Here is a 16598-nt window from a genome sequence, read left to right on the forward strand (position 1 = left end):
ATTATTTTTTACTACTATAATTAAATTTAGGAAATTTTTACGTTTTCAAAATAAGAACCCCAAACTATTTTGAAATTTGATTTCCATTTTTAACAATATATAAAAGTTCCAGCTCTATCTCGAATTTGTAGAAAGAGTACATATGATGATGGTGAAAAATTTACTCACCTAACGTCAACATAAACTGAATTTTGTTGATCTGAAAATCAAGTATATACTTAGATCTTAGAACGGATGTGGCGTTAGGAGAAATGGCACTCATCGGGTTCGATATTTTTATGAATTTATGAGATGATTTAGAATTAAATATCGTGGCTTAAATGAGTTCAACGGTATATTATGTTACATTCACGTTTATAAAACCACACTAAACTAAATATTATAAAAAGTTAGGAGTATGATAATTTCTAATTATTGTTTTATTTCACGAATTTACGGAATCACGCATGAATTACATAACCGGTTTTAAAGAAATTACAAAAAAATAACATATTTTTACCAGTTTTAACGATTTTTTTTTTTTTAATTAAAATCTTAGCAATGTGTTTTTATTATTTATTTACTTGAAATATTTATCAGTGGCTCGACTTTATTATGAGATAAAAAGTAAAATTCCATCTATTTTTCAATTTTCTTTTGGAAGGATGGACAGAGAAAAAAGAACGTTATCATAAATGTTTCTTTTTTTCTGTCATTTATATGTTGAGAATGTATTTCAGAATAAAATTCAAGCAATTAAAAATTGAAGCAAAAAAACGAAATAGTACAAAATTGCTAAAAAAAATTTTTTTTCATTTTAAACGTGGGTTTCTTTTCCAATTAGAAGACAGTTTTTTTCTGATTTATGAAATTTTATAAAAGATTTCTAAGAAATAAATACAATTTTAAACAATTTTCCTGAGGTTATTTTTGATAGCATTTACTATCACGCAATAAAAATCTAAAACCGAGTTATAATACATGATGTGAGTTAATATCTGACAAAACTAAAAGATTTAAATTGTCTACCAGTAAATACAAATTATTTTTATTGCCAGAGCTAATATAAAGTCCCTTTTAATTTTTGTATAAAATAGAGAATAATTACGCTAACAGAAAAAAGTTTTATTTGATATTTTATCGTATTCTGTTGTATGTAATTTTTTAATATTCATCGTATAAATTAATTTGCTTAAAAGGTATTAAATTTTGGTTTTCGCTTACCTGTAAGAATTCACCCCGCTTTTATTTTTTATTTTAGTTTCGATACACAATTCAACTCGGAATAATGTATCGCAATTTATCTCAACGTTAATTTATAAGTTTCTTTACCACATCCCAAAACATAACGGTGTAAAATAAATCTTATAGATTCTTATCAAGAGTACTTCTTGGTGTCCGGAGATTTCTTCACACTTGAGAAAATTTCAAACTATTAAAAATTAAATAATAATAAAACAAACTTCTACTATTCATAACTAATATTTTCTAATATAATTAATATTTCTTTAATTTACTTGTTATAATAATAATAATAATAATAATAATAATAATAATAAATTTTACACTACTATTATAATACTATAATACATTTTTTATATAAAAATATATATATAACATGTTACCGCTTGAATTTTGAAGTAATTTTCGCAAACGTAACAGGCAGAAATTTCTCTCAAAAAACTGACCTTGACAGCGCACCATATTCTAATCTTTAATATAATAATTAATATCACTTGTCATTAAATGAACTGTAAATATTTAAAGATAGTCTAACGTCGGCGTCCCTTTTTATAAATTGTATTTTCCGATTAAATTGCATTTTCGTATAAATGCTAAAAATAACACGAATGTTATATAAAAAGGGGAAAATAATAATAAACTAATTGGTTGTAAAAAGCTTTTGGGACTATAGATGTAAACTGCAGAATAATTAAGTGTTCAGGGAAACAACTATAAATATAAATGAGTGTGTATGTGTGCGCGCGTGCGCTAGCCCGCAGGTGCATTTATATTAGTAGGAGGGTGAAACATATGTTCTCGTAAAGAAAAAATGAACAAGAGGAATCCATTTAAACGATTACTATGTAATATTATTAAAGTATATTAATTCATTTTATGATAAAAAATGTGAAAGAAAACAATAAATTTTATTTCGCTTATATTCTACATACAACCACAAATTCGTAAACGTAATCTATTTGTGAAAACAATAAATTATTATATAGACCTACTTATTCCCTTTATTCAGTTTACTTTCCAAAACTTGATGGTAAGTGGCGTTTTTTTCTCAATTAATTGATCACAAAAGAAACCATTAAAATCCTTCGTTTCGTACTTGATGTTAGTTTGACGTTTGAGACTTAATTAGGAAACAAAAAGAAAATGAATTGAAATTCAATTGATGAAACAGATTAAAAGGAGTATATATATCGATTTTTAATATATATATTTAAAGTATAAAGTATATATACAACTACATAAGTATATATATATATATATACTAGTACAATGAAGTAAATAATCGGTACTCGTTTGAACAACGAGAGGTGTTGTGGGCATCAATACGGGTGCGTGACGTGGCGGTCGGTGATTGGTTCAAAATGACCACACCCCCTCCATATTCTCCCTCTTCTATTTTGTTGTCATAGCGACTGTCTGTGAGTTGCAGACCCCAGCATTACATAGCGGTGGCGCGGTTGTCGGGTTGGCGGCAGGGTGGCGCGGCGGGCTTACGCCTTGTTCATTACAACAATAATTATCTTTAAGCAACATAATAATTTCTATAACGTCTGATTGTTGTACGCTTTACCTTCAAAATTATCTGGATATGAAACCAAATTAAAAACGTTACGTATGTTCATAAAAATTAATTTTTATTATTAAGTTTATAGATCTATATTAAAAATTATGTTTTCTTAATTATTCCTTTCTAACCAACGAAGTCATGGAAAATTACAAACGTACGTTTACTTCTAATCCCCAATTGTTTTTAAAACTAATCGCTCAACGTTACCCAAAAATAATATTACTTTATTACTTATTAATTGGTAATTCACCTTCCACTTTAAATTAACATTTTAAGGAAATAATTTTTTAATTAACTTAAGGCCAACGATATTGATAATGTATGCTGTTAAACAAGAAGGTAATTACAAAAAATCAATTGATAAACAATAATTTACAAAATAATTATGGAAACGTACGATAATCTCTTTAATATAAAAAAGTATCATAAAAACAAAGAAATTATAATGACATATATATTTCATGCAGAAGGTGTACATCACTAATTACTATTGCTGTCATATATAGGAAATAGAACAACGTAAACTACATATAATTTCCAATTGCTTGTTATCTAGGAAATAATAAGGAAAAATAATCTAAAAAGTAAAAAAAAAAAATTCCCCTGAAACTTAAAAGTGCCACCAAACGTATAGTAATATAATTTTAAATTAATAAACTGGACCATCATCATAATCAACCGCAGTATGAAGATCTACCCTTAGGCAGGTCCTGTGGACTTTGACTATCTCCATTCTGTACTATTCACATCTAAACTTTTAAGATCTTTATAGTTTCCATATCCTTTTAGGCGGTCTATGATTTTTACGTTTTTCTAGCCTTACTTTTTTGAAAGTTCTACAATCACTGTTTAAGCAAATCCTTCTCTTCCCAAGATACATTCATGTTTTTTATTCCGAATTATTCAAATTAAATTTCTATTCTTGTTAATCTTTCACATTTCTTATCTATTTTTCTATTTGTCTATTCATATTAATTGAATTAGGTTTATTAACAATCTGTTTTTTTTTTTTGGTTTTTTTTCAATTATGATTGTACACTAGTTACGTATTTTTGCACAAATTTTGTTCAAATAAAAATCTTTTTTTTTAATTTTGAAAAGTTGTTCTATCTCTTATCTATTTAACTCTTTAAATATATATCTAATTACATTCAACGGATAAATATTTATAATTTAATTTTAGATAGATTTCATAATAAAGTAACCTATTGTAATGGATACCATAATTCGACTTCTAGAAAATTTCGACATATCTTTGCGTTTCACATACCCCATCCCCCAGACCTCAAAACTACCGTCAGTTCAAAAGATCATATATACATTTATATACAAATATTTCACTTTCTTGTGAACATGATAACTGCTGTAATTTTGCGTCAATCACTTCCAAATTGATATATAGAATATAACGACCCAAAATCTCAGTTGAGTTAGTTAATGGAAAAAATCGAACCATGGGGTAGGAAATGGGAGGGGGGCTTTTTCGAAAAAAACAAAATATCGCTATAATTTTCTTATTAATTAAAATAACGAATTAATTTAAAGTTCCTACTATTTTTTGAATAAGAGCCTAAAACTTATATAAGTAAAGTTTTTTGGTATCACCGACCTTTGGCCCAGAAGGTGGAAAAAATGGGGTTTTGTGACAAAAAAAATCATACTTCCCTTAATAGACACAGTATCGAATCGATTTAAAGTGGTCGTTACTCCTCTAAACATTACTTAAAACTTTTATATGAAATAATTTTTGATACGACCAACCCTTACGGCAAGGGATGACCAAAATATTGCTGGAATTGTAAGAAGATGGGGCTTGTCGTATGCTAAACATATGAAACTTTTTTCATAGGCAACCATTGTCGTATTGAGTAAATTTGAAGTTTTTCTTAACTTTAAGATGGAAATCTTTTTTATCTCCTACTTAGCACCGGTGAAATCTATCTCCACCTTCCGGCGTACCGAAAGTAATTTTTTCAATTTATAGATGTCTCATTTTACATTATTTTTAAAAAAAAAACGTGGATTAATATTTTTTAATGTATAAATGGCATTGCTTCGTATTTTCTTTTAGAAGGGCCATATTAATAATCTTAATATTAACAATCTAACTATTTCAAAATTCATTAAAATTACAGATTTTTGAATTCAATTATTAATCCAACTTGATATTTTTTTTTTTTTTTGTCTTCAGTCATTTGACTGGTTTGATGCAACTCTCCAAGATTCCCTATCTAGTGCTAGTCATTTCATTTCAGTATACCCTCTACATCCTACATCCCTAACAATTTGTTTTACATATTCCAAACGTGGCGTGCCTACACAATTTTTCCCTTCTACCTGTCCTTCCAAAATTAAAGCGACTATTCCAGGATGCCTTAGTATGTGGCCTATAAGTCTGTCTCTTCTTTTAACTATATTTTTCCAAATGCTTCTTTCTTCATCTATTTGACGCAATACCTCCTCATTTGTCACTTTATCCACCCATCTGATTTTTAACATTCTCCTATAGCACCACATTTCAAAAGCATCTAACCTTTTCTTCTCAGATACTCTGATTGTCCAAGTTTCACTTCCATATAAAGCGACACTCCAAACATACACTTTCAAAAATCTTTTCCTGACATTTAAATTAATTTTTGATGTAAACAACTTATATTTCTTACTGAAGGCTCGTTTAGCTTGTGCTATTCGGCATTTTATATCGCTCCTGCTTCGTCCATCTTTAGTAATTCTACTTCCCAAATAACAAAATTCTTCTACCTCCATAATCTTTTCTCCTCCTATTTTCACATTCAGCGGTCCATCTTTGTTATTTCTACTACATTTCATTACTTTTATTTTGTTCTTGTTTATTTTCATGCGATAGTTCTTGCGTAGGACTTCATCTATGCCGTTCATTGTTTCTTCTAAATCCTTTTTATTCTCGGCTAGAATTACTATATCATCAGCAAATCGTAGCATCTTTATCTTTTCACCTTGTACTGTTACTCCGAATCTAAATTGTTCTTTAACATCATTAACTGCTAGTTCCATGTAAAGATTAAAAAGTAACGGAGATAGAGAACATCCTTGTCGGACTCCCTTTCTTATTACGGCTTCTTTCTTATGTTCTTCAATTGCTACTGTTGCTGTTTGGTTCCTGTACATGTTAGCAATTGTTCTTCTATCTCTGTATTTGAACCCTAATTTTTTTTTTAAATGCTGAACATTTTATTCCAGTCTACGTTATCGAATGCCTTTTCTAGGTCTATAAACGCCAAGTATGTTGGTTTGTTTTTCTTTAATCTTCCTTCTACTATTAATCTGAGGCCTAAAATTGCTTCCCTTGTCCCTATACTTTTCCTGAAACCAAATTGGTCTTCTCCTAACACTTCCTCCACTCTCCTCTCAATTCTTCTGTATAGAATTCTAGTTAAGATTTTTGATGCATGACTAGTTAAACTAATTGTTCTGTATTCTTCACATTTATCTGTCCCTGATTTCTTTGGTATCATTACTATAACACTTTTTTTGAAGTCTGACGGAAATTCTCCTTTTTCATAAATATTACACACCAGTTTGTATAATCTATCAATCGCCTCCTCCCCTGCACTGCGCAGTAATTCTACAGGTATTCCGTCTATTCCAGGAGCCTTTCTGCCATTTAAATCTTTTAATGCTCTCTTAAATTCAGATCTCAGTATTGTTTCTCCCATTTCATCCTCCTCAACTTCCTCTATAACACCATTTTCTAATTCATTTCCTCCGTATAACTCTTCAATATATTCCACCCATCTATCGACTTTACCTTTCGTATTATATATTGGTGTACCATCTTTGTTTAACACATTATTAGATTTTAATTTATGTACCCCAAAATTTTCCTTAACTTTCCTGTATGCTCCGTCTATTTTACCAATATTCATTTCTCTTTCCACTTCTGAACACTTTTCTTTAATCCACTCTTCTTTCGCCAGTTTGCACTTCCTGTTTATAGCATTTCTTAATTGCCGATAGTTCCTTTTACTTTCTTCATCATTAGCATTCTTATATTTTCTACGTTCATCCATCAGCTGCAATATATCGTCTGAAACCCAAGGTTTTCTACCAGTTCTCTTTATTCCGCCTAAGTTTGCTTCTGCTGATTTAAGAATTTCCTTTTTAACATTCTCCCATTCTTCTTCTACATTTTCTATCTTATCTTTTTTACTCAGACCTCTTGCGATGTCCTCCTAAAAAATCTTCTTTACCTCCTCTTCCTCAAGCTTCTCTAAATTCCACCGATTCATCTGACACCTTTTCTTCAGGTCTTCAACTTGATATAATCTTTTAATTTCTTGATATGGTATTTTTATTTTATTTTAAAACTTATTTCTTTACTAATTAATATCACTATATACTTAAAGTAAATCAATTATATTAAAAAAAAAATTAACCACGAAGATATAATAATCTATCATTTATCATCTATCTATCATTTTAAACTAAAATTAGAAAATATTTGACCGAACCGTTAGGAAAAAGAAATAAAGATTTGTTACGTCCTTGGCTCCATTCTTCAAATGCAGAGGAATATCACAATTTAAATTATAAAATAATCGATATCAAACCTACTATCTAAATCTGAAATATTAAGTAACTTGCAGTTCAGAGCTCGCTTCACTCGCCCTTCCCGTCTAGCCACAGAGCTCTGCCTCCTGGTACACCCCTGTGTTCATTAAACTCATGCTTTTGAGAATAATAATAGGTTTATTCTTATGTTTTACAGATTCTTACAAAATTACGTTGTAACTTAATAACAATTCTTGCTCACTTATATAATCACATATAGAATGTATGCAGCTATATGAATATATATGTATATATAGTACTGTAATAATAAAAGTAAAAGAATATTACATAATACATTTTTAATATTTTACGATTTTTATAATGAGAACGTAAAATTTAGTTACATAAAAGAATGAAAACTAGGTATCCCCGAGGTAATCCTATGTGGGAGTTACCATCTTTATAACCTTACAGATGTGAAATTTTGAATTATTTTATATAATTGAATCGTTTACACTGGGTGCTATTACATTAATACGCAACTTATCGAAAGAGATAAAAAAAGTAGAAATAACCGTGGTGTAAAATGATTTATGATATGGAGTATAACGATCTGATCTGACCTTCCGAATATGTATTCAGTTACGTTATTCATTTTAATGTATCTACTTTATTATTCGAGTAATTATCTTATTTAAACTTGAATTACTCATACTTAATTCATTATTTACATTCAAAACATATTTTATTTGTAGTTGTAACACATTTAATTCTTCGATAAAATTACTAATTATTGAAGAAGGCATTTTTTTTAATGCCGTTCTAAATAATTTTGTAATTATTTTACGTTTTCTGACATCTGCAGGAAATTCCATGAAAATTTAAGGTACGATAAAAAGATAAAATGAATGGAAAATCTCTTCGTTCAGTTTGGACGGTTAAATCTTGCATGTTCGTATTCTGTAAGCAGTGAGAATGAAGTTTTCTTCCTGTTGGCCACTTTTTATATAAAATATTGCCAGTCAGATACGAGTATCAAAGGGGTAAGAGGTTCCATTCCCTGAATAATAATGATAAATAAAAATTAAAGCCTGTTCAATTTGTAAAGACTATCAGTATATTATAATGTCTTCGGAGCATTAGTTTGGTCAGTACAGAACCCGAAACTTTGAGTGATCTGAAGAATGCTAGTTTCAAAATACTCGGCTTTCAAAATAGGAGGTGATCGAACTTCGTTTCTCACTTTTTTAAATCTTTCTTCTTTTCTTTATGTTTTAGCCAAGAAACTGAAGTACCTAGTCGCGTCAACCCACCGGGTTGTTCTAATTGTGAACTCGTCATCGCAAATCAATCGATTTTGAAGTTGAAAGTTCTAAGGTTCAAATCCTAGTAAAGACGGTTACTTTTATACAGATTTGAATACTAGAACGTGGATTCCGGTGGTTTGGTGGTTAGATTTCAATTAACCACACATCCCAGGAGTGGGATGTGTGGTTAATTACAGGCTTAAGACTGTAATGTACAGGCTTGAGACTGTACAAGACTACACTTCATTTACATTCATACATATCATCCTGTGATGTAATACCTTACGGTGGTTCCGGAGGCTAAACAGAAAAAGAAAGATTCAGTAGCGACGCATATACAGTAACAACAGCAGCAGCTGTGTAGGTTGAGTCCGCGCGCCGTACCGTCGCAACCCTAAAAAAAAAATCAAAATTCAAAAAACCCGAAAATGATTCTTAGATATCTATTTGAATTTAATATCTCGTTTAGTGTAGTCGGAAACGGGGAAAATTTGCGATCATTATTAACATTTTTTTTTACTTTTCTTCACCCGTTTTAAGGTTGAATTTCGAAAAATCTAGAAATTGGGTTTTAGATATTCACATGAAGAGTACAAATACATAAAAAATTAAGTTGATATCTTCAATTGTTACCGAAAAATTTTAAAAATTGTCAGGTTTCAAAGAAAAATTCAAAAATCAATTTTAATTGGTTTGGTATTTCCGAGTTGCCACCACAATTTTTAGACGCTAATAAGTTTTGCTTTTAACCAAAACTGTTTGTTTTGTAAAGTACATGAAAGAATGTATTTCATTAATAACTTCTGATATTTTTTCATATTTTTTTTATTGTTATTATTGAATTATTATTTATCGTAATTTTTTTTTAGTCAGAGATTAATAATTATTAATAAAACAATACATTTAAATGAAAAAAAAAGTTTAAAAAATCAGATGAAGTCTGTCACATCATCCGATGTGCCTTCCCTTTGTAAGATCCAAATTTCCATTAATTAAAATTTCATTTGGCTGTAACTCTGGAACCAATGAAAATAAGTACCACTTGTCGTATATTCTTGAAAAGCTTTCAATGAGGGTTTATTACTGCAATTAAGAAGAAGTTCAAAATCCAAATTTATTTGGATTTTGAGCTTTTTTAGTCACTTTTGATTCAGTACATTCCAATTAAAAGGGGAGATGCACAACTAGATGGTACAACAATCTTAAATCAAAAATTTCAACATCCTAAGCCTAATCGTTTTTGAGTTATATACATAAGTACGTACATACGTCACGCCGAAATAATCAAATGGATATTTCCGTTGAAATCTGGAAATTTAAATTTTTTGCGATCGCAATTCTTCCTTTACTTTGTACAAGGAAGTAAAAATGAATGTTTGTTTGTTCCGTATGCATTTCTACACTACTCATCCGATTGCGATGAAACTTTGGTGTGTTGTGCGCACGCCCGCGAAGGTTTCTGAATTAGTTTTGAACGCGCTAGGTGGCGCTGGGGTCGAGATATTTTGAAAATGTTTATTTATGGTCCGAATTGACTCATATTCAGAATACGTGTTATTTACATGGAAAGAAATACCTTTGCAAAAAATGAACTCGCTAGATGACGCTGGGTATTATTCGGAAAAATTACATTTATGGTCTAATTTGGCTCATATTCAGATTTTATATTAGTTACGTGAAAAGAAATATTTTTGTAAAAACTACACCCGCTAGATAGCGCCGGTGTTGAGATATTTACGAAACAAATAAATAAACAAACAGATTTTCTTCTTCTATATATATAAAATACAATATTCGTATGTGATCTTCTATAGATGAAAAAACTACTGGACCGATTTACACGCGGATTTTTGAAAAATGGTCCGCGTTGTCCGGAGAAGGTTTAAAGCTATTGAAATCCTCGATCTGACCAGTAGAAAGAAAGTTAGGGGTATTTTAAATGAACTACTGTGTTTAGAAAGTAGTTTGATTTAAATCCGATAGGTAGTGCTGTTTTGACAATTGGATTTATTTACATTCTGACTTTTATAAAATGAAAGGTAAAATTTTGTGAAGTTTCGTAATGTTCAGTTTTTAATGTTTTATCAAACTTTCAATTGTATTCATTTAATCTCTCTCTCTCTCTCTCTCTATATATATATATATATATATATATATATACTCAAATCTAGCAATAGCGAAACATTTCCGGGTTTTATAGTTAGAAATAAAATTTTGACGAAAATTATCGGTGGGCATATAGTTTTATTGTTGCAAAATTTTTTAGGTTTATGGTTAGGCGGAGTATTTAATTAAAAAGGAAAGTTATAATTATCAGGAAGTACTGGATTTTTTTTTACTGTTGCAGGTCCTGTTGACGCCCTTACTGGATCCATTCCTGTACTTCCTGCCTTATGGCAATGAATTTCAGGTGTGTATCTGGTTACGGGTCTATCTATAATTAGCCTTTGCGGCTTAAAATTTCAAGTTTAAAAAAAAAAAATGTTTCCATAAAGATAGATAACTACCGTTTTTGCCCAGTTTGGTAGGTATGGTAGAGGTCGGTGTATCTTTGAGGTGTTACCTACGGTTAACGTCTGAATTATAGATAGATATATATCTAAAAAAAAAAAGTGTAAAATAATTTTTGGAAGGTATTTTATTTCCTCATTTAACAATGATTTTGAAAAATCCATTTTAATGAGGTTTCAATATGAAGTCTCTTTAGCTAATACTTATAAAATTAGCTTTATAAATAGCAATCATTTATAAACTGAAATAATTGTTTGTTTTTTTTATTTTCAATTATTTAACTGCGAAGTATCTTTCATAGCAAATATATAAATAAATTTAAAATTCCAGTCAATAATAAATACATTAAAATTTTTTCGCACTAGTAAAAACTAGTGAAATAAGAACCTTAAGAAAAAGGAAAAAAGGAAGGATAGACCCATTTTAATGTGAGACTAGAAGACTCTAGAAAAAATTAAATGGATAAAAAAAGGTGAAATGACAAGATTAAAGAATAACGACAAAACTTAATCAAAAAAGCTAACCCGAGTGTAACATATAATCAGCAGAGAAAGATTGATTTAAAAAAAAGGGCTGGAAGAATCTGTAGAAGTTACAAAATAAAAAGATTAAAAATTATGGACCATGGAAAAGGAAATGGCTACTATGTGGAATAAAACGTTAATCTGGAAATAGAGAGAATAGAGACTAACAATCTGGATAGGTACTGTCATAAAAAAAGCAAGCAAAGTTTTACACGACTTTCCCGGCTATTAATAATAAAAATTAACAGATGACAAAAAAGAAAAAAAAAATGAATATATATTTTTTTTTATATGAAGGGAATAAACTTTAAGAATATTTTTTTTGTTTAATTATTCATATGCAGGTTAAGATTAAAAAATCTTCTTAAGTAAAGTTTTGTTTAAACCTAACACCCCCTTCAATTTAGGTTAAAATAAGAAAAAAAGATTTTAAATAAACCTTTTTTGTACATTATGTCCAGGTTTTATCATTTTTGAAAATTGTAGACTTTTTGATAACGCTATATGAAGTAGAAACTTTCAAAAAATTATAAAAAAAATAGTTAAATCAAAGGGAAATAGATGAAAAGAACAAAAAATATACATTTCAATTTTAAGATATGGGGGTTGATGTCTTTGGATTATTTGTATATTCAGTAACAAATTCGCTTCAATAAACTTTTCTCTAAAATCCCTCTGAAAAAATCGAATTCGTTTTTTTCCGCAATATACTCCCATCCCTTAACGAATTTTGGAAAAAAAATTAATAAGGTCGTTGCCCGATGTATAAAAATATTTCAGTGAAATTTGAAGAAAATCGGTTTTGTCAGATCTGAGATATAAAGAGAAATACAGACAGACAGACTTACATGCATACATTTGTTTTTGTTTTTTGCTCTACTAGTAGATGAACTACAGTAATTGGAGACTAGAACGTGTCAGTCAAGCAATTTTCATACTACAAAATTCCACTGAGCTAAATGAACAAAGCATCGTTGCTCGTCATCTCGTAAAAAAACTACATTATTTTTGTTTTTTAATTAAAAATCCTTAGAATTAACTGTGTAAGCAACCTACGACTTTCAGATTTTTACTATTTTAAAGTAACTATTGTTCGATATTTTTTAACAGATGTAATTTCTTATCACAACAAATCTACATATTGATCATACAGAAGTAAACAAACAAAAAAATAAGATGAAATAAATGAGGTTTTTATATATGTATATATAGGTAAAATAATTTTTATTAAATTTAATAGCCTATCTTAAAAAAATTATAAATAAATTAAAAAAATATTGTAAAATAGATTATTTGTAATAATTACTACATAAATGTAACTTGTGTCTGAAATTTGTCTAGAGTGTTTAAATTTCCTGAAAACAAGTTTTTATTTAATGAAAAAAAGGTAATCAAATATATTATTTCCGTTAAACACGAAAAGCTTTTTAATAGTTCAACATCATTTAAGAAAAAAACAAAGAACCCGGCGTAGCGTGTAATACAGCTCGTGGGAATATTTAACTTTATATATATGTTGGTTTTAACTTGCATAATATATTTATAAATATAATTATAGTAAATATATAAATTAATTGATAGAGTTTTACTAAATTCCCTTTAATAGTTTTTAAATAATATATTTAAAATGTAATTTAGTTCTAAAAAAAAAATTCTACATTTATATTACCTACTCTGTAAATAACGAATTAGAAAAAACTTTTTAACAATTAAAAGAAAATTCTAAATTTTCTTATCTCAGGTAGACCTATGATTTTAAAAAGAGAAAGTTTTGATATAGTGTAAATTTAATTTCCAGTTGCAACAAATTTTCGCAATTTCTGAAGCTTACTATTATATATATATATATATATATATATATATATATGTGTGTGTGTGTGTGTGTGTGTGTTCAGAGGCCATCAGATCATTAATCTTTTTTAAATTTAGTTTACCTTATAAAAAGAAGATCCCTTATAACTAACGACTGGTTCATATTTTTTATTTTTTTATTAATAACAATTATAATTGCTTTCCAGCGGAGCCACAAGTAAGTTTCCTGACAAAAGCTGTGATAAGGGAGTCCTTTAGGAACCCCCAAAATAACTAATACACAATAAATATTTGCAACTAAACTTAAAATCCAATATGAAATTTCAAGCTTAGTCATAAATCACAACCTATTAATTTCAGTACAATATAGTCCAAAAACAAACATTAATAACAAATTTAAAAAAAAGAAACACAAAGAGAAGTAACAAGAAATTAGATATGACACCACTAAACTTGAAGGTGTTAGATTCCAAACTGTTACACAGACCCTAAGTCGAGTACATGGCACGTCTCACTGTCAGACGTCTCTGCTGTTATCGAGCAGGTTAATTGAAAAGTGATTTACATGATTCTCAAGCCTCTGCAGGTATTTGACATTTTGCTGTTGTGCAATCTCACGAACCGACGGGAGCTCCAGATAATTGTGAATCTTATCATTCCGCGTGAACCAGGGCGCTTCGGCAATTACCCTCGCTACTTTGTTCTGAAATCGTTGTATAATTTCCACATTACTAGTACTAGCCGTTTTCCACAATTCTACACCGTACTTCCAGATTGGGCGCAGGATAGCCTTATAAATTAAGGCCCGAGTTCCTCCGTAGCAGCCAAAGAAGTTTCCTGTACCTTGCGTTCAACTGTTTCCTCTTCATTCTCACGTGACACTTCCAGGTCAAACGCCGATCCAGGTGAAGTCCCAGATACCGCACAGTCTCCGTTTGCGGGATCAAAGCACATCGAAGTATACACATTTTTTTAAATTTAATAATAAAAAAATAGGCTAAAAAGTAAAATAGTTTTACCTAATTTAGTTACTAAAATTTAACTAATTTAGTTTTAAAAAACTAAAATAAGCTAAAACGAGTTGTATTACATGTTACAAACAATGATTCATAAAGTTTGGAAGAATGACATTCCGAGAATGCACACTAAATGATATTCGTTATGGAACATAGTATATGGATTATAATATGCAAATTTTTCTTTTAACTGTTTAAAGTACCAATTGGAGCATTGCCTATCTTAATACGTTTTATATTTTCACATATTTTAATTTTCTTTTATAATTTTGATGTCCAGTAGTTTTTTTTATTTTATATAAAAGTTGTATTTTGATAGCTTTTTTCTGTAAATAATTAATAATCGATAAAGCTTACTGTGATTTTTTTATGCAAGAACTTTACTTATTTGTAAAAATTGAACACTTACATATTTCATCTATCAAAAATCGGAGAAAACATAAATAAAAATCAATCCGCTATTAAGTATCCAGAAACGGGTAAATTGTAACGGGTAATTGTAATTTTAAGTAAAAAATCATGTAATTAAATTTAACTAATCAAAAGATATTAACTTCTATGCTATTTTAAATGTTATATTATATTTCTACTGCATGAAATTAATACAAGAAATAATATGCGCCATTGATAGACGATGAGATCTCATTTGGAATCTAACATTCTAAGGCCTTAAAAATTAATTTAGTTATTTTTTAAGACAGTAAAAACAACTAACAAAAATACTGGAGTTAGTATTTGCTGAAAACGTATAGTGGCTATGTGGAAACAATTAATTTTTTTTCATGTAGCCTGTTAATAACAATATGTGAGATATGGGATCACATGGCAGTCTAATTGTTCAAGACTGAAATTCATAATGCATTGGACCAGAGTTAAAATTGGAAACGGCTCATATAATTTTAGTTAAACTTTTAACAATTTATTAAGTTTCTACAATATAATCTCATTTGATAAATAATTTTTATCTATAATTTACTAGCTGAATCTACAATGCTTCGCTATTGGTAGATTTGAGTATATATATATATATATATATATATAATAGATCAAATAAAATGAACATTACTGAACATCACAAAATTTAATCTTTCCTTTTACCCCTCTTCCAATCTTCAACTTTTCCCCTTTTCCCCTTTTTCGCAAAAATATTTCTTTTCACGTAACCAACATATATTCAGAATATGAGACAAATCTGACCATAAATACAATTTTTCGAAAAATCTCGACCCTGGCACCATCTAGTGGGTCTATATTTTGCAAAAATATTTCTTTTCACGTAAATAATAATACATATTCAGAATATTAACCAAATCGGAACATAATTTTTTTTTAAATATCTCGATCCCCGCGCCACCTAGCGGGTCTAAACTAATTCAGAAACATTCACGGGCATACACACAATAATTCCCGAAAGTTTTATCGCAATCCGATGAATGGTATATATATATATATATATATATGATATACAGAAAATGTTTAGATATTTTGAGATTTTTCTTGACTCAAAATTGCAATATTTTTATTATTCAACTAATATCTCCGTCGCGCCTTCACCCGCGCTATATGGTTTCCCGTCGCGGTAAAGGGACGTTTCTAATCAGGGGGCTCTGCCATCTAAACTCTACTGTATTCATTAAACTCATGCTTGTGAGAATAATATTAATAAATAAAAATCAAACTTCGTTCAATACAAAAATTATCAGTGTAATTTCTTCAAGCAACAGTTTTATCAGTACAGGACCCACTAATTATGTTTTAGATTTCTCTTCGCGTCTCAAGTAATCAGAATTAAACATAAATTATCATCACAATGTTAACAAATCTCATAAAGATTGATTCCATAGCGGTATCATAAAACGATAAAAAATGTAAAAAAATTTATATTTTTTTACCCTTTGAAATATTAAAATTCAAAAACCCGAAAATGGTGTTTCCATTTCGAAGAGTATTTTCAAGTCCCAATCTAGTGAATATCTCGTTTATTATATTGGGAAACGGGTAAAATTTGAGATAGTTGTTCAAGATTTTTTCTTCAGTCCTTTCAAGATCGAAATTCTGAGAACCCAAAATCTGGGTTTTAGATATTTAATGAAGATTACACATACCAAAA

At 29.1% G+C, this 16598-nt stretch overlaps 1 protein-coding gene across 2 annotated transcripts in view; it reads left to right on the forward strand.

Annotated features, from left to right (window-relative positions):
• vg (transcription factor vestigial) overlaps positions 1-16598 on the forward strand; it is a 402494-nt gene that overhangs the window by 358113 nt on the left and 27783 nt on the right. Inside the window, exon 6 of one of the 2 annotated variants that reach the window (XM_075376853.1) lies at positions 10973-11035. The exons of the other annotated variant lie outside the window; for it this stretch is intronic. Within the exon in view, the coding sequence (XP_075232968.1) occupies positions 10973-11028 (56 nt within the window). The 3' untranslated portion in view covers positions 11029-11035. The remainder of the gene's footprint in view (positions 1-10972; positions 11036-16598) is intronic. 2 annotated transcript variants of the gene reach the window in all.

The sequence above is a fragment of the Lycorma delicatula genome, chromosome 10, assembly GCF_047948215.1.
Source record: "Lycorma delicatula isolate Av1 chromosome 10, ASM4794821v1, whole genome shotgun sequence".
NCBI lineage: Eukaryota > Metazoa > Arthropoda > Insecta > Hemiptera > Fulgoridae > Lycorma > Lycorma delicatula.